This window comes from Acartia tonsa, chromosome 10 (assembly GCF_053477335.1).
Source record: "Acartia tonsa isolate MP-2025a chromosome 10, ASM5347733v1, whole genome shotgun sequence".
NCBI lineage: Eukaryota > Metazoa > Arthropoda > Copepoda > Calanoida > Acartiidae > Acartia > Acartia tonsa.
The window spans coordinates 28,687,819-28,707,428 of record NC_137269.1 but is presented as its reverse complement, the minus strand read 5'-3'; the positions used below and the strand labels follow the sequence as shown (position 1 = coordinate 28,707,428).

Sequence of the window (19,610 nt, the reverse complement as noted above, 5' to 3'; positions counted from 1 at the left end):
TGTAAGAATCGCTCTATTTAAATTAAACTTTGTATGCGATTCCTATGATCACAAGGAACAATCCTAAAACGTAGCAACTCCGTAATCATTATCAGAAAGTCTCTTAAGTCATATTGTACAAAATTCTCATATAATTAAGTTATAACTTAGAATTTTAATCAGGGTGAAACTAAGGGAGTGTGAAGGCATTCCCATTCAATACCAAATTTATGCGGGTTCTTCTTTGTCTTTGTTCAGATTCGCTTTCTTGTGAAGGTAATGGGAGAATGGAGGTGTTATACAAGTCATATTTAAAGTGTTCCTATGTTATTAATATTGGCAGAGTCTGTGATGTCTTCCATCATTCCAGACAACGACTTTCTCTCATCTAGATAAAAAGATAAATAAATTGATGTAACATTCTTCTAAGCAATATAATTTACATAGAATAATAAAACCATCATTAATTATAAGGTCTTTGTCTGCATGTCAAAACTTTGCATGGTATTTAGGTTCGTTTGTTTTGGGCTTTGGCATCACGCCATCCCTCTACCGGATAAGGAACACTTTAACTTTTTTTATTATGACTGGGTTTGATTGACTCATTAACTTTTAATTTTACAGTTAAAGATGATACTTTATAAAATTAGGTTTTGTACCTAGCTTCTAGGGGATCTGTATTTAAGGGGAAAGGAGACTAACTTTGACTACAAAACTTTAATTGAGAAATAAAATAGTGTTAATCCACTACATATTTTCTTTGAAGCTCTCTAAAAACCTAGTCAGCTTAATAGAGAAATTTTAACGGGCAAACAAAAAATCCTTACTACTTTAATTAGAGGAATGAGAAACTGTCCCAATTTTGTATAACTTTAGCGGAACAAGTTCCAATTACGTCATATTTTTCTTTCCCGAAAAAGGGAGGGGGGGAAGAAAATCTCTTCAAAAGAGATGGAGAAAACCCCCTTTTCTCCCATCTCTTTTTTCTTCCCCCCTTCCCTTTTTTTCTTTCCCCCTTCTCTTTTTCGGGAAAGAAAAATATGACGTAATTGGAACTTGTTCCGCTAAAGTTATACAAAATTGGGACAGTTTCTCATTCCTCCTTTAATTATAATAATAAAATGATATAATCTGACTTGCCTGTACTATGATAAGGCCTCATTGCTTCAAGTTGATGTAAATTCAAAATTGGAAATGATTCAGATGTTATGCTGTGCCTTAAAAACAAAAATTTAAACCCAAAAAAGTTAAAAATTAATGTAGCAAACGGTTTAACAGATTTTGAATATTTCTGTTGCAAGAAATCCAACCTAAAAAGAAAAATTAGATTTTTTTATTTAAAACAAATATTAGATGCAATAGGATTATTAGGATAGTATATAAATTTGACAATAATAACTATGTATATCAATTATATAGCTATAATAAAATAGTGGTCATGATTAACATTTTACTTATCGATCCCAAATACCTTATTGAAACAATAGAATCAGCATCACATTCTTCAAAACTTTCTGTTTCACTACTGTTATCATCAGTATTTTCAGCTAAAATAAAGGAAATAATTTTGCTTACAAAATCCAAATTAACCAATTGAATTTCTGACAGACTACCTACAAGAAAATGATTCTTACTAATCAGGAATCTACATAATAAGATTCAGCCCATATTCCTTGAAGTAACCGCCAAGAAATTCACATTTTCCTCAAATTGTTTTAAACACAGGGATTAACAAACGTTTATTTAAATAACCAGGGGATCTAAATGGATAACCCAATGAAAAATTTATTAATGTAAATTACCAAGGAGTATAAACAAAATTAATCTTTCAAATTGGTAGAAAAGTGCGTACACTGCTATTTTTAACCAACAAATCAAAATTAGAGATATTGTATTTAAAATTGGGATACCAGTATAATTTACGGTCCAATATCCTCTCCGCCCTGAAAATTACCGTTTTGCAACGCAGCCTTCTTGTCCCTGTACTCATATACAACATCAAGTATAGTCGCCAGAACAATTAGTAAAACAAAGAATGCCAGGTAACAAAGTCTTGACAAACCAGAAAGATCCATCCATATTGAGGCTGATAGTTCTGTTCTAAAATATATAATATTTGATTATAAAAATACTTTAATCATAATATAATATAATCAAATAAATATGAAGCTCAACAAATTAGACTAACAAAAACTTTAACAAACATAGATCCCCTAGATGATATTGCTATTGTGCTATTACCTTATTGAATCAACCTGAATATAAAAGTCTGTTATATTTTCTTTCCTTAGTTCATTTTCTATGAGGATAATACCTTCTTCAAATAATACACTAATACAACAATATCAAATTATCAATTTTATTTATAACAAAAGTTTTAAAAATAGCTTTCATAGTTATTTTTTTATAGCAATCCTTATCAATAAGTCTTTGTCTGTTTGTCATGCATTTATTTTATTGACATTTGGCTAAAATGTATAATAGAAATATTCCTATGTTTTTTTCCAATTAGTATTCGTAGTCCTTTTGAATAAACATTATTCAAAATTTAAATTTTTTTAATTAATTTCACGAAATGATTGATTTTAGCCAAATATTTATGTCCCAAAAATTTTAACATTTTAAATATTTGTTTATATATCTTGCATGTGATTTTTCACATAGGGGCCTTTTGTCTTTACTAAAGTTTATTATTTTGTGTAATTGATAATTTCCTTGAATCATGAATACAGGTGAATGGTAGACATACGCCCCAAGTAATTACAAGATTTGTAGAGTTATCTTTGCTAAGTATATGTTTATCATTTATAGTAATACATTATTTTGAATCAGTTAAAATAATATCAGATTTACAAACCAAAATGTTTAGTAGTAAAGTTTCTCTATATTTTTCGTAAGCCCCTCTATATGTAAACTATGAACCAGATTTATTCCTTGAAGATACCCCTCACCTAAGAGCATAGTAAACCCTGGACCACTTTATTATGCAATCTACATTTTTAGCTTTAAAAAAAATTCAAATGATGAACATGCCCTGTAATTAATCTAAGTTTGGCCACAGAGAATCCAGTTCCATTTAGTAATTCTGTAATTTTCAAACATTCAGAATATTTTCCAACCCAAAGCAGGCTTCCTTCCCTAGATAAGATACCAGGATGACAACATCCATAAGTAGCTAAGCACAGAGATATATGAATACTTAAAATGTAACAGAAATCATAACACACAGATTTTTAAAAAAAATTATAGCTTTTCAGATGGACTGACAGATATAGTGATTCATGAATACTTAAAAATCTAAAATTCTAAAAAAAGTCATATATATGTATTCAATAGACGCTGAGTAAATTTCTATATCACATTGCATTAATTACGGACCAACAGACAATTCTATAGTGGATATGCATATAAAATCCAGGTGTCTATCTTAAATAGCAACCGAGAAAAACCCTTTGTCTCAGCGTAGCTTACGGAGGGATGAATGAGGCACTTTGATAGGTCAAAAGAATAGACACACCCCTCCTTAACTGGACTTTAGATTAAAAAAATTTCCCAAACATTCGGACAATTGGGCGTTCAAATAGGACCTAATGGTAGTTAGAATCAGTTGAGAACAAAATCCCAGCCGTTCCTTCTTGCCAGATATTGCCATTTTAAGATTTTAAGTAAAATTACACCAAATATCCTAATACAAACATCACTCTTTTTTCAATATTTTAGTGTAATTGTAATGGAACAGCCCCACAACAGAGTAGCTTTGCTTCTCTGGCCAATCTGACTGCCTGGAGTTCCTTACAGGAAGTGCCATATTGTGTTTACACAAGTGGGGATTCGAACCCATTCCCAAAACTATCCAATGTGGAATAGCTGTATATTACAGCATGACAACAGTAAATTGTATATTAGGCTCGGGCTATGAATGCCTAACTGGATACCCTCTAGCTGTTGTTTGTGATCAGAGCTGGATCTTTACATTAACTAGTGCAGCTGATGCCACTGCTACAGCCACAGTTGCAGTTGCTATCACTGCCTGTTCTGCCAATAAAACATGGATTTTATGACAGTGCAATGCTGGCTATCCTAGAAATATGGATCTTAAAAATCCTAAATCTCAACATTTCATATATATTTCATTTAATTATTAATTATAAAAATCTAAATTTCAAGATCTATGATGGTTTAAAAAATTATAATTAATTATTAAAGTGGCTGTCTTTGTGGCTACATGGCAATGTTAAATGACTGTAGCCACTTTTAGCATGGCCAGCCATGGTGGATGGCTTCATCTAGCCCCAGCTATGTATAGCCATTTTGATTTATAGATCACTATTAGGTGAGCAGCTGTACATCTGCAGCGGCAAAGGCTACACTAAACAATTTTAAACATACAGCTTAGCATGATCAGATCCTTGTTGGACTTGTTACTGGGGTTTCCCACAGTCAGGCCCCTGCACTGGAAGTTTAGGACAGGTCTTAACCACCATCTCTGTCCTCTTGGGCAGTTTAATGTGAAACCTCACCTCTATCCAGTTTGCGCCTCCTGAAGGCACCTTGAACACCATGGAGGTGTACAACTAAGAATAGCCACTGTCCAGTTCACCTTCTAGGGGGCCTTGGCCCCTACCTTGATGTTAATGGCCAGCAACTTCATGCTACCCATATCCTGGTCATCGGTCAGCTATGAACAGGTGCCACACAACCTCCTTGACCTCAGGGAATTTGATGAGGACAAAAACTGTGGCTGGCAGTGACCCCAGGAGACTGCCTTGGCCAAACAGTTGATTGTACATCTACAGCACTTCTTGCCTTCAGCCGCTGGTGGTGGGAGGGGCCCTGGGCCTTACCCAGGCTTAGCAGGGCTGGGATCACTTAATGGCTACTCTCCCAATTGATCCATACCATCAGCTCAGGTCTGTTGAACAGTAACTGTATCCCCGACTCCCTCAGAAAGAACCCTCCCAGGTTCAGTTTATGGTTCAAGATGAACACCACCATGATCTTCTGGAGGGTCAAGATCAGGGTAGAACTAACTTGCTTTTTGAGCAAGGTATGCAACCCACCACCTGCAGCTCTCCTTTTGTAGCAGCTGTGCTAATCTGGAATTGGCAGGGGATTACCAGGGCACAGGCCAGGGAGTGAAATCACCCTGAGATTGGAACTTGTTTGCCAGAGTCCATCACGGCATCTACCTCTATAGGTTGCAATTTCCGGTTGGACAGCCGCACCTGCAAGTGGCAGTGTTAAACAACAAACATGCAGAAAACATGTGGCGCAGACCTCCAAAGTGCTCCACTGGGGCCCGGGGGCGAAAGGTCCGGTTTCTGGTTAGGATAGGCCTTGCCTTGGCTGGCCATCCATCAATCACTGGTGAAAATACTGACCTCATGCTATAATATAAAGCGATTCCATGTTGGTGAGTTTTGGGAATGGGTTCGAATCCCTACTTGTATTAATACATTAAGGAACTCTCTGTTAGGAACTCCAGGCAGTCAGATTGGCCAGAGGAGCAAAGCTACTCTGTTTTGGGGCTGTTCCACTAAAATTACACTTAAAATTTTAAGAAGATTCAAGTTTGTAATAGGATATTTAGTGTAATTTTACTTAAAATCTTAAAATGACAATATCTGGCAAGAAGGAACGGCTGGGATTTTGTTATTAACTGATTCTAACTACCATTAGGTCCTATTTGAACGCCCAATTGTCCGAATGGTTGGGAAATTTGTTTAATCTAAAGTTTGGTTAAGGAGGGGTGTGTAGAGTCAAAGATGTTGAGAAAAAGAAAGAGAGTTAAGTTTGGAAAAAAAATAGAAGGAGAAAGAGAGAGAGAGTGAGAGAAAGAAATAGAATTAAATAAAAATACAGAGAGAGAGAGAGAAAGGAAGTAGGAAGGTTTGATACACGAGAAAAATAATTGATATTCCAATTTTGGGTAAATTTTGATAATACCTGATACCAGAAGATGGAATTCCAGAGCTGTCTATCATCTGTGATACGAGGCTTGTATCATTTCTATTACAAATATGTACAGGGTGAGTCAAAATAAACTTTTTTTTCAATCACGACACAACTAATAGGAATATAAAAAAACAAGTCTTTTTACCTTATTAAAAAGTACAATAAATATATGTATCTCCTATGATTTTTAGTAGATTGACTTCTAGTAACACGTTTCTACGTCTAGAGATAACAACAACAAAAAAAGAGAAAAAAAAATTGATGTGTTTTTTAACAGAGAGCAAGGTGTTATAATTTTTTTCAGATTCCTTTTAGTTGTCTTAGAAAATCAGATAATGCAGTTTTTTTTAACTGTAAAAAGCTTAATGACCAATGCTTGGTATAATTAGCAGTATTAGCAGTTGAATATTAATTAGAAAAATATGGGATTTACAAATAATTTAGAAAATCTGCATTAAAATGATATTATAAAAAAATCCAAAATTGACAAAGAAAATAAGATGGAGTGTTTAATAAATCAAGTAATCCATATTACTAAAGCGTTTAAATCAATGTCGTGCAGTACGGGGGTGTAATACAGCGTTAACGCCATTATGTGTCACCTTCCAATTTGTTGTTCTATAAATTCCAAATCTTTCATACATACTGTGCTAGAATAAATAGAAAAATAGGTAATTGAAATGTACATTTTATAATTAGATGTATAGCATCTCTATATTCAAGAACCTTTTTCCTTCAACGATCAACTGACATTGACTGACAAAAAATCTTTCTCTCTGAGGGGTATTTCCCACAACCTCTAACTACTCTAAAAACTAAGGGAACATTAATTTTGACTCACATCAGACATCCTGTTACTTTAAGGATATTTTTCACTGCTTTAATAAAAATTATATAGAGGGATTTTTAAAACATAAGTATGGTTTAGAAAAGATTAATCATTACCTTACATTAAAGTTATTCCATGATGTTTTTGCTAGAATATCTAAAATACAAAAAAAGATACTTGTTTTTTTTTAAATTTAATGCGCAGTTTCTTTAACGTAGTAGTTAAATGAATGGATAAAGAATATGTAGTTATTAAGACAGGGGATCTTTTGTCGCAATATAGGTTGCAAATATAGTCCTCTATTATTGGTCAACAAGTTACTCCATGTTCAGGGGAGAAGTTCAGGATACAGGTTTCCTTATTTAAATATCTGTTGTTAGATCTTGCAATTTCTAGATAACATTAAAACAAGGATGACATCATCCATTAGGTGCAATGCTCAAAAATCATGGATATATATCTGCAAAAAATGATATATAAAGTATGCCATAAATAATATTCGCGAAACCTTTTAAAAATGTATAATAGTATTTTGAAACATTAACCTAATAAAAAATGTGAAAATCTAGCAATCTATCTATCACCCCAACCAGTAGCAACTTGGTAAAAATATGTAGAATGTTGACCTTATTAATCCCTAAAAATTTTTCTTGAACAGGAGTAGAGAAAATAAAACAACTTGAAAAACTAGGAATCTATCTAGCACACCAACCAATAAGCATATCTCAATAAACTTGATGGAAATATGGAAAGTGTAAACTTATTATACCCCTGAAATTTCAGCCGTCTATCTTAAATAAGGTTCGAAGAAATCATAAAAAAGTAAAAATCTAGGAATGTAATAAAAAGTTCAGTTGTCTATCTTTTATAGGAGCCGAGAGAATCATGTTTCCCTTTTTTGGTGCCTGACAGACAGACATATGGAATATGGAGTAGCTTTGCTAATAAAAACAAGCAGTATAGAATACACTTAAAATTGTACTCTAAATAACCATAAGCTGCGATGCTACACTTTAATCTATACTGCAACTGTAATATCATCAATGAATAAAGAAATGTATAGGAATAGATGTATTACCCAGACAACCTACTGGCCCAAGTGGTGGGGACTTTTTCGTCTGCTAGCACATTGCTTTATGCGCTTTTGTAGCGATCTGGCTGTGTTTATCTTTCTATTGGCTATTGGCTGATAGTGATTCAAAGACCCAATTGAAAGTCGGCATAGGTTCCCCACCTCGTGGGTAATTACATATAGCCCGTGCCCCCTCTATTCTTTTACTTTCTAATGAGACATATATATGTCATATGAGGGTTTTTCGTTTTCAATGTGTGAGTAAGAAAAAAATCAAACAAGTTTTTATTTTGTTATATAATACACTCACTTTATTTTAAGTGTTATTTTGTATCTATAAAAAAAACGGCGCATTTTAGAGCAATTTTTTTCAAAATTGTGTGCGATTTTTTACTTTTTAACTGGATTTTTACTATTACTTGAAAAATCCAGGGATTAAATAGAAGAGACAATGGAAATAAATTAATGTTCATCCTTAATGATGATACACAAAATTGCCCTTCTGTAGAAAATCAGTGGTTAAAAGTTTGAACACTCAACTTAATGAATTAACCAATACAAATTTACTAAACTTCCCCTGGTTGAAAAGCCATCGAATAAGAAAACAAGAAAACGTTATTATAAAAATTTAAGGACTAGTGTAATAAACAGCCAATTTTCTCCTTTCCCTCTGATCAAAATCTAAAAGTTATTTTTTTTTCAGACCGTATTATATTCTCAATATGTCTCACACTGTGCTTTGGACAAAATAGTTCTTGTTGTAAAAAGTGGAGATTTCAATATGGCGATATATTTGAGTGGTTATATAATTTTGTATTATTACACTCTTGTTTCTTATGGCCTTATAATGTCGTCAACATCAATTTTGATATACTGAGCTACTACTTAGTTGTATTGATAGGAATATACACGTTTATGTATGCTTTGAAAATAGATTTAATACCCTATATGGCCTCTTAGACACAATAATTCTTTTTAATTTGAATAAAGAAATTTCTCGTATTCATTCGAATCCGGTGGATAGGAACCGGTTCTCATCCATACAAAAAAACTATGTTTAGCATCGTATTATATCCAGTTTTCTACCAACATAGAAATGTACAATCATAAGATTAAAACCAGTTTTTTTAGCCGGTGCCTTCGGCACCACGGGGCTAAAAAAACTAGTTTTAATCTTATAATTGTACATTCTATATCCGCGGAAAGCCGTTTATAATACGATACGAGAAATAACTATTAAAGATTTATTATTTATATTTGGTCACAGTAAATATGTTTTATATAATTTATATCAATTTATTGCCTTAAAATCTTTGGTGTATATCGATTATTGAAAAATGAAAAAGTTAGAATTGTATTTTTTACATTTTTCAAAAACTTATTGTCTATGATTATTTTTCATCTATTCGTAGTTGTAATCTCACTGATTATTACAAAATAATATATAGCCTCGCTGTTAGCCTCAGACGAAGGAAGGAACGGACAGACAACCGAAATTATTGTTATAACAGGATGTATTTCTGTTTTTCTTTCTGTATGATCTCGCTAACCGCTAGACCAGTATTGTTCTTCTTTTCAATGAAGTTTCTTAGAGGTTCAGGAAAGGTTTATAACTGTTTTGACTCTATCCTCCCAAGAGAAATTGCCCCTGTATAAAATCACCTCCCCTCAAAAAATTAAGATCGTTCCCCCCTTCACTCATACGCACCTAGAGAATTGTATAGTTGCATATGAAATAACTAGCGGCTTCGCCCCTAGCCTCCAGGGGCTATGCCCCAAGAGGTAATAAAATTTTTTTTTGGCGAAATACGTAAAAGGACCAAGGAAATCTTCTACAAAAAAAAAATCGGGGGGGGTTTTTTTATTTTTGGGGGGTTGGGGGTGTCCCACTTCCCAAGAAAATAGCCTAAAACCACCACAGGACCGGTAGGTGTATTCCCTGAAGAGTAAAATCCGATCGGTTCAGTGGTTACCGAGATCTTAAGGAACGGACGGACAGACAGACAGACAGACATCATTCTACTTTGTATTATTGATTGTATTTCTCAAAGTAAATTATATTTAAACTTGTTTCTTTCCTTCAAGATTATGAGCATAATAAAGGTATAAGACTGACTAGGGAAAAGGGAATGTTATTTTGACAAACAATTCTAAAGGAAAATTTCCCAACAACCCCTTTCCATTCCCCCCTTCTTACCCACCTCCCTTCAGTTACATAAAAAGTAATACGCCAACCCCAACCAAATATTAAATTTTGCGGCAATTTTAATTGGAATTAATTGGCTGAATAGCAGCCCCTGAGACTGACAAAAGATAACCTAAAACTACCAATCTATTAATGAAGTCTTAAAATTGATCTAACTGCTACTATCCTTATACTAAAGTAACAGGATGTTTGTTTGTGTGTGTGTCTGTGTGTACCGAAGGATCTCGCTAACCGCTGAACTACTCGGGTTCTCCTTAACAGGGTAGCTTCTCATAGGTCCCGGGAAGGTTTATAACTATTTTCTTGGGGGGTGGGACACCCCCAACCCCCCAAAAAAATGAAAAATCCCCCCCCCAAATTTTTTTTTAAATTTTAAACTAAAATTAAAAATGAGGGGGGGGGCCCCCCCAAAAAAAAAAATTCCGCCCACCCCCCTCAAAATTTTTTTTACTTTTTCTTTTGAATCTAAAATAAGAAATTGGGTTATCAAATTCGACTCTCTCCTCCTCAAGTGCGCCTAGAGGCCTCTGGGGGCGTAGCTGCTAGTAGTAACCATAAAGAAAAGAGACAAAACACTTTCAGTTATGCTTGTCCCCAAAGATTTTAAGACTTGATTTCTCTTTCACTGGTTTCAAAAACATGTTGATTTGATAAATTTTTTAAAATTTGTACAAACCTTTCTACTTTTCACACTTTTATCAACATTGATTTTAATCTTCAGAAGTGGTAATTTTGTTTATCGCAATTATTGGTTTACATCAATTTAACGTCACTTTAGCTTTTCTAAATCTCGAAAACTTAAAATTGTTTTTGTCATACCTGTATTGTAAAAATTGAAGTTGTCCAAAGTTTCTGCTTCTCTCACAATCAATTCTAACTTTTCTACGCCATGCACACTAGATAGATAGAGAGATAGAAATATAGATAGGGTTAGACAGATTTATAGATGTATTAATATATAGATATATAGATGTTTAAAAGTATAGATGATAGAAAGTAACCAGAGTCCTTAAGGCCTGGATCCAACAGTGAATAATAAATAGAAGTACAGGGCGTTTAAAAAAAACTGCGTTTTCCGGTTTTGGGAAACAACCAGTAGGAGTATGAAAAAAATAATTATATATTCGTATTCTCTATAAAAATATGGATTAATTTTATAAAAGGTGTTTATTGATTACTCTAAAAACAACGGCGCATTTTAGAGTTGATTAATTCTAAAAAGCATGAATGATAATTTTTTCGGTCAGTTTTTAGGGCTTTTTATATTGTTTTATAAAAAAATACTATTCCTATCTGTCTAAAATGATAAACAAACTTATTTTATTTTCATTTCAATTTTTATTCAACTTATTTACAGGTTTACTGAAACATAAAACGCATTTTTTTTATCATAGACAATTCCGGTCAAACTTTATAATCTCCGCCCACTTTTGGCATCTAATTGAACTGAAACTACTTAACGGACATTTATAATCCACCCCTCCCCCTTCAAATACGGATCAAATGTTTTATATTTACGGTCAAACCATAAATCTCAAGTGCATACATCAACATTTAAGCTATTAATTTGTAGGTTGCACTTTTAAGTAAATAAAACAAACTGCTGTAACTTTTTTGTTTTTAAAGATAACTTCTTGGGATAAAAAGTATTTTAATTTTTTATGTTATAATCTAAAATACTATAAAGAGTTAGTCACCTAAAGTTTGTTCAACCAAGAGAAACGAGAAATATTGCAATTTGTAAGGATCTAAAAAGCGTTTTTCAGAGAAAAAAAAGGGAAATAATGACAAAAAAATAATCATGCACTTTCATTTAACCATTTACAATATTATTTTTGGGATTTTAAAACTTTTTTCTCAAAAATTTACAAGTTATTTCAATCAAATTGATATATCAAATTTAACATCAAGCATTTTTCTCCCACATGTACCTATCAGAAAAGCCGTATTTTTAGAGATATTAAAAAACACCTTAAGCAAATCTGGTGTACATTTATACATAGAATATGGACCTATAATCATTTTTTTTATACTCCTACTAGTTGTTTCCCAAAACCGGAAAACGCAGTTTTTTTTTAAACGCCCTGTATATTTCCAATGATTTTTAACCATTATTGTTTTGAGTTCTCTCCTTTCCTGCGTAAATTCCTAAAATTTTCAATTTATTTTTGTATCTACAATACGATATGATACATGGTTGTTATTTTCTCTCAGCACTTGTTTTAATCCAGCGGAAATTAGATGAATTCGGAGCCGTACTGAAAATAAATGAATACCTATTATAATGTTGAAGTTGCCATAATTGTTCTATAGGGGTTAAATCTGTGCAGTACAAACCTTGAAATCCTAAACAATTAACTTATTAGTATGTTTCAAAAGCAAAACTACTCGTTCATCCATCTGTCCGTCCTTCCGCCAGTCCATATGTCACTTCGTCAAAACGTGAAAGTGTTTATCTTGCAAAATCCATGTTTGTTTGTTTTAGTATTTTTAAATCAAAGCTACTCCAATATTTTCTTTGTCTGTCAGTTAGTCTGTCAGTTCGTAATGCTGTGTCTTATTTTCTCAGCTGTTATTTAAAATATACTAATGATTATATTGTGAAGATATTTGTTTTTCTTTTATTTTTATAGCCACTGGATATCTACAGTATATTTTGTGTACTTAATAACTATTCTTGTCCGTTTGTGCTTTGCTTCTTATTGATGTTATCATACTTCCTCTATTCTTTTATCATTTAGCCATTGCATTGTTAGCATACAATGCTATGCTACTCATGAACAAAATTATCCATGTTTCTTTAAAATTCCGAAATACTTTAGACGTTTGTTTTAGAAAACATATGGGGTAGATTCAAGTTAACATTTCTACTACTAAACCCCCCTCACTCTCTTTAATTTCAAATTTCTGAAAACAACATGTTTATAGCCCTGGCAGGGCTGCGTGTCTCTTACCTTGCTGGGCTCTATTAACCTTAACTTAACCTAACCTAACCTACAATAATCATCAAAAATACGTTTTTTTTTAAAGACAATATGACAGAATTTTAGGTTTTTAATGATTTTGATAATTATATAATCACTACAGAATTACAAACCTATAAATAGCAATAAAACTGTAATAAATGTATAATCCATTTTCTTAAAATAAAACTAGAATACTGCTTTTAAAATTACTATTATTAATTAATACTTTTATCATGTGTATGTTGATTTCATATCTTTCTTTCTTAGCCACAATTATTTAATTTACAAGTATATTTTTTCCATTTGTTGACGTAAGTAAAATAGTTTTTAAAAGCACAGCTACTCCATAATTAGAGTATGTAAGCAAGGACCTAATAATTGTTCCCAGAAATTGTTTCAAAACAAGTTGATTTTATAAAAACAAGGATGACAACATCCATAAAAGCGAAGCACTGAAACAGTAGGACAAACGGACATTAACACTTATATTGTGTCAGAACTGAATAATCAGAATATAAATGTATAAGAGTCGAAGCAAAGTTGTAAGTAAATTTGTTGAAAAGCTGCTTTATACAGGATTATGTTTTTGAACATAGTTACATATTTAGGACTTGATTATAGAGTTGCTTCGCTAATAACATCATACTTTGTTGTCCCAGGAACCAATAAATCAAAAATCAGATCAATCGGATGATTAGATCACATAAGAATTTGTTGTTAAAAAAGTAAAAAATCAACATGTTTAAAATGGACGTACGGACATTTTGGTCCGTGACGGACGGACGTACGTACGGACGGACCGACCCTAATTGTAGATAAGCTTCGCTTTTAAAAAGATACCATTATTTTTTTTACATGATTCTGCTTATTCAGTTCTGACACTCTTCAAATGTTAATGTTTCTCTGTCTGATTTTAGAGCTTAGCTTTTGTTGATGTTATCATCCTTTTTAAAAGCGAATCTTTTCTATAATTAGGGTCGGTCCGTCCGTACGTCCGTCCGTCACGGATAGCTTTTTTCTTTCATTTGGGCATGATAGAACTCCCCCGACAGCGAACTATGAACTCTGGCCGCAGCGCTCGGCCCCCTAGCCTGCCTAGCCGCAGCGCTCGACCCCCTTGCCTTAGATATACCACACTTTTCTGGGATCTTGCCAGATCAAGTATCAACTGTGGGTAATACCAAAGGATGACTCCATGCAAAATTTGAGCCGGATCCGGCCAAAACCGGCTGGGATTTTTTAAAAAAACCGTTTTTTTCCGGTTTTTAGGGGGTATCTGTAAATCAAGCCCCCTCCAGGGTACGCCCCAATGATGATTTTTGCTTTAAGGTCTGATCTGAATTCCTCAACACTGGATATGACCCCTAGAGTTGAAAAAATGGTTAAAATCCGGTCTTTTGACCGGTTTCCGGCCATTTCCGGCTCAAAAAAAAAACTTTAAAAATCAAAATTTCATCTAAAATTAAAAAAAATATGCTTTAAATTCCATTTTTCATTAATAATTTTTCAAAAAACAAAAACCTTAGGTAATGAAGATAATTTTAGCAACTTAAAATGTGAAAAAAGGTTAAAAATTGACAAACTTATGTCAATTTGAAAAATGTTGGTAAATCCTAAAAATTTGACGGATTTATACATACATTTCAGAATTTAGGTTGACTATGGTCTTTAAGACATGCCATATCCAACAAAATTGCAATGAGAGGGTCTAAATGTTTTTCTTAACCAAAATTCTACATACCCTGGCGGTTCCAGGGATATATCATTAAGGCTTGTCGGCTGGCCAGAAAGCTTTTAACAGGCGGCTGACTAAAAGCCGGATTTGATGGTTATCAACTGTACAAAGTAGCGATTTTCGTTTTTTTGGCCAAAACTCATGCAGGGAGTTGTTTTTTGGGATTGACATACAAAAGCAAGTTTGTACAACTTATTGGGGCGGACATTTCTTTAATTACGCATTATCCGCCACAGGCGAACCGTTTGGCCGATACGCACCGCCAAAGGCGCAATTTTTGATGATTTTTCAAAAATTTTTGTTTTTTTGTTCCTTAAGGGGATGACAGAGTCAATTTAGCAACTTAGGACACTTCTTCTTCAATCATGTTCAACTTTTTGAGGCAGAAATTTCTTTACTTATGTATCATTCACCTCTAGCAGACCGTTTGGCAGTTATTCGCCACCGAAATCGCGATTTTCGGCGATTTTGTCATTCGCAAGGTTTTAGAGACCATTTTTGAGGGGAAGGAGTCATCCAATCAAGATAACTCTGAAATACTTTTCATTTGCAAATTAAATTAGCTACATTTCATGTAAAGTAAATTTTTTTGTGCGCCCAACTGGTTTTGTTCCAGTTGAAATTTAAAAATTATTACTTTTTAATTTTAATTATTTTTTTCTTGCAATTTTAAAATTAATTAAACACTAATTGTTAGTACATCATACTTTTGATAATTAATTCCACATTTCAATCACTGATATTTACTACTTGGTAATTTTTTTTTCTAATTTATCTTTTAATTATCTGATTAATCTTTAATGATTATTACTTTCACATTTCATGTTCGGAAAGTATATACTTTCCGTAAGCCAATCTTTATGAGGAAGGTATTTATAGAAAGGGGAAAATGTGTAGAAAACACCCATGTAAATTAGAAAATCCGCAGAAATCATTTTTAAAAGTTATTGGCAAACATTTGCAATGTTAATTTGCAAAATTAATTTTATGCTCTAAATGACATATTTTGAAATAAATCTTTTATGAAAGTTTATTATCTATGAGTTTAGGACATGCTTAAGACATAAAAAATATTTTCAGTGTTACTTTTTTCGCCCTACATGTGAAAAAAGGCATTTCTCACATTTTATTATAGAAAATTGCATATAAACAAAATAATTATTTTTTTCTACAGTCAACAAAATAATTGGCATAAAATCTTTCCTTTTAAATGTGAAAGTCAGAATCCTTTTTAGAGCAAATATAGTGCAAAAAGTAACCAAGACGTTTTAGCAAAGTATGAATATCTAATGAAATAGATACTTTTAAATTTTGATTTACATATCAGATAAAAATATATAAAAAAGAGATCAAAAACTAAAAAACAAGGTATATATTTTTTCCACTCTGTCACTGAATAAAGCGCAATTTTAGGTTTGATTTTAACTAATGCAGCACTTAAACACTCATTTTTCAAGGTAAATAAACAAAATGAATGCAATTATACAATTAAGTCAGTTTAATAATACAGTAAGCCTTTTTGTAGCAATTTTTTTTTGTTGAAATTATTCTTTATTTCTATAATAAACTGTATTAAAATCTAATGATTTGAAAATTCGTAATTAAGAACTTCATTTTTACACTGTTTAGACATATAAATTACAAAGAAAAAGATTAAATCCTTTAAGTTTGAATAATACTTTATATATTTACATAATAAAAACATTAAAATTGTTAAAGATTAAAAAAAAAGATAAAAATAAGTAATTTTTAAAATCATTTTGTGTCGTCTTCATAAACTATTTCCCCTTTTTATTTTAGTCTGGTAGAATTCATAATTATAAATAACCTTTCTTGAGCATATATATGTTTTATTGAAATTAATTATAAGAATTTAAAACATTTTTTGATTGATTTAATATTAACAATTCACCAAACATTTTGTTATTTTACTATTTTTTGAAACTCTTTTATTCTTATTAATAATTCTATTTAACACAAAAAGCTCATAGGGAGTTGATAACCTTAATTTCTTGCTTTGTATTCTAATCAGGTATTTTATTTGACTAAATTTTTTAAAACTAAACAGCATGCATGTTTGTGTCAATAATGAAGACATTACAGGTTTTTATGTACAAAAAGTTGTTTTAAAGCAAGAAAAAAAATATAATCTTTCTAGAAACTAATATACAATTTCGTAGTTTTAAATATGTCTGTATTTTGGTTTCTAAAAAAAGTACTATACCAACAAACATGCATGCCTGAAAATTAGTTTCAATATTAGTATTAAACAGGAAAAAGAAACTAAGTCGTCATTATAATTATTGTTTGTTATTTTTGGTGTAAGGTTTTTTTTAATGAAACTTGATCTCGTGACTTCGATTTCTGCGGATTTTCTGGTTGCCAGAAATGAAATCTACGCATCTTTTTTAGCTAGATGGCATTTGTCTGGTTAAGATTGGATAAAAAAATCTTTGGTTGGTTAAATTCAATAAGTGTGCTTTGTAAATCTGAATACTTATTATTCATCTCTAGCAATTATTTATAAATTTAAAAGTAATAAAAATTACTATAATATATGTAATAGGTTAGGTAATTCAATTGATAATCAAATAAAGTAATTTAGAAATGGTGATAGTTACTACATTTAAAAAAAAATTTTAACAATATGAATAAGTATTGATCAATTAGTAATAGGATATTTTATATGATTAATAAAGATAAAATCATAAATAATAAGTAATAAAAAGATAATGATAATTAATATGAGTTATCATTGATAGATTGATTTGTAATAGGTTATATATGATAATTAATACTTATAATACTATAACTGAATAATAATAATAACATAATCATAATTATTATGTATAAATATGGTAAGATAATATAATTCATATTTATAGTGTTATAATTTATAATAAGATAATTTGGAGCCTGCAGCTTAAAAAATTATTTCACCCAAACTTGTTTCTTGTGGGGGGAAAATACATTTCATGGGGTTGGTGTAATTAGTAGTTGTTATCTTTTTTTTAAATTTCAACTGGAACAAAACCGGTTGGACGCACAAAAAAATTATGTCACATGGAATGTAGCCAATTAAATTTGTAAAAGAAAAGTATTTAATAATCATTTTGATTGGAGGACTCCTTTCCCTCCAAAATTGCCGTTGAAACCTCATGAATGGCAAAATCGCCAAAAATCGTGATTTTGGCGGCAAATAACAGCCAAACAGTTTGCCGGAGGCTCATAATGCATAAGAAATTTCTGCCTCAAAAAGTTGAACATTATTGAAGAAGTGTCCTAAGTTGCTAAATCGACTCCGTCATTCCCTAAAGGGGCAAAAAACCGAAATTTTTTGAAAAATCGTCAAAAATCGCGCCTTTGGCGGTGCGTATCGGCCAAACGGTTCGCCCGTGGCGGATAATGCGTAATTAAAGAAATGTCCGCCCCAATAAGTTGTACAAACTGGCTTTTGTATGTCAATCACAAAAAACAACTCCCTGCATGAGTTTTGGCCAAAAAACCGAAAATCGCTACTTTGTACAGTTGATAACCATCAAATCCGGCTTTTAGTCGGCCGCCTGTTAAAAGCTTTCTGGCCAGCCGACAAGCCTTAATGATATATCCCTGGAACCGCCAGGGTATGTAGAATTTTGGTTAAGAAAAACATTTAGACCCTCTCATTGCAATTTTGTTGGATATGGCGTGTCTTAAAGACCATAGTCAACCTAAATTCTGAAATGTATGTATAAATCCGTCAAATTTTTAGGATTTACCAATATTTTTCAAATTGACATAAGTTTGTCAATTTTCAACCTTTTTTCACATTTTAAGTTGCTAAAATTATCTTCATTACCTAAGGTTTTTGTTTTTTGAAAAATTATTAATGAAAAATAGAATTTAAAGTATATTTTATTAAATTTTAGATGAAATTTTGATTTTTAAAATTTTTTTGGGGGGGGCCGGAAATGGCCGGAAACCGGTCAAAAGACCGGATTTTAACCATTTTTTCAACTCTAGGGGTCATATCCAGTGTTGAGGAATTCAGATCAGACCTTAAAGCAAAAATCATCATTGGGGCGTACCCAGGAGGGGGCTTGATTTAAAGATACCCCCTAAAAACCGGAAAAAAACGGTTTTTTATAAAAATCCCGGCCGGTTTTAGCCGGATGCGGCTCAAATTTTGCATGGAGTCATCCTTTTGTATTCCCCACAGTTGATACTTGATCTGGCAAGATCCCAGAAAAGTGTGGTATATCTACCTTGCCTGCCTAGCCGCAGCGCTCGGCTCCCTAGCCTAAAACCTAACCTAACCTAGAATAGTTGTTCGTCGGTAGTAGGGGGGGGGGGGGGGGGGGGTACAAAATTGAAAAAAATTGAAAAAAAATTTCTAACGGATTCCGTTAATGTCCGTTTGTCCTACCGTTTCAGTGCTTCGCTTTTATGGATGTTGTCATCCTTTTTATGTTTTTATTTACATAGAAGCACTACTACACTAAAACCGAATCACAAAATACCCCTATAATTTATTACATTTTTTGATATTTTGCCCAAATTAAAATCAGATTTCTAAGAGTTTGATAAATAAATTTGACCAAGTTAGAAAATTAATCAAATTGTCTATGAAGTAATAATTTGTATTTCTGAGATTACTAGCTTCGCCATTGATATCGGCGTTCTTGTTTTCCTTCCATTTATAGTAATTTACAGACGTACACTTTAACATTGATAAGATTAGATTTATTTTTAAATCCTGGTTTCCTACAGGGAAAAAATTAAAAACCCTATTCAATAAAAAACAAACATTGATAAACATTGATTAATCAAATTAAATTTGATGTAAAATAAATATGTAATGCAGCCTAGATACATGTTATTTGATGTCG

General features: G+C 32.2%; 1 protein-coding gene across 1 annotated transcript; it reads right to left on the bottom strand.

Moving 5' to 3' along the window:
• Positions 1-290: 290 nt before the first annotated feature.
• On the bottom strand, positions 291-13,254 carry LOC145330746 (uncharacterized). The gene is made up of 13 exons (XM_080175410.1): positions 13,139-13,254; positions 12,318-12,387; positions 10,861-10,937; positions 6,880-6,919; positions 6,537-6,584; positions 5,926-5,988; positions 3,013-3,117; positions 2,696-2,765; positions 2,221-2,312; positions 1,934-2,079; positions 1,451-1,526; positions 1,120-1,196; positions 291-367 (listed from the first exon to the last, which is right to left on the bottom strand). The coding sequence occupies exons 1-13, from the start codon at positions 13,176-13,178 to the stop codon at positions 291-293; spliced, it is 981 nt and encodes a 326-aa protein (XP_080031536.1). The 5' UTR covers positions 13,179-13,254.
• Positions 13,255-19,610: the final 6,356 nt, after the last annotated feature.

Coding starts and splice junctions, on each gene's coding strand:
- LOC145330746 (XM_080175410.1), bottom strand. CDS start 13,178: ATGGATTATACATTTATTACAGTTTTATTGCTATTTATAG. Junction 3,118..5,925: donor ATTCCATCTTCTGGTATCAG/GTATTATCAAAA, acceptor TATCTTATCTAG/GGAAGGAAGCCTGCTTTGGG. Junction 2,766..3,012: donor AAACTTAGATTAATTACAGG/GCATGTTCATCA, acceptor ACATATACTTAG/CAAAGATAACTCTACAAATC.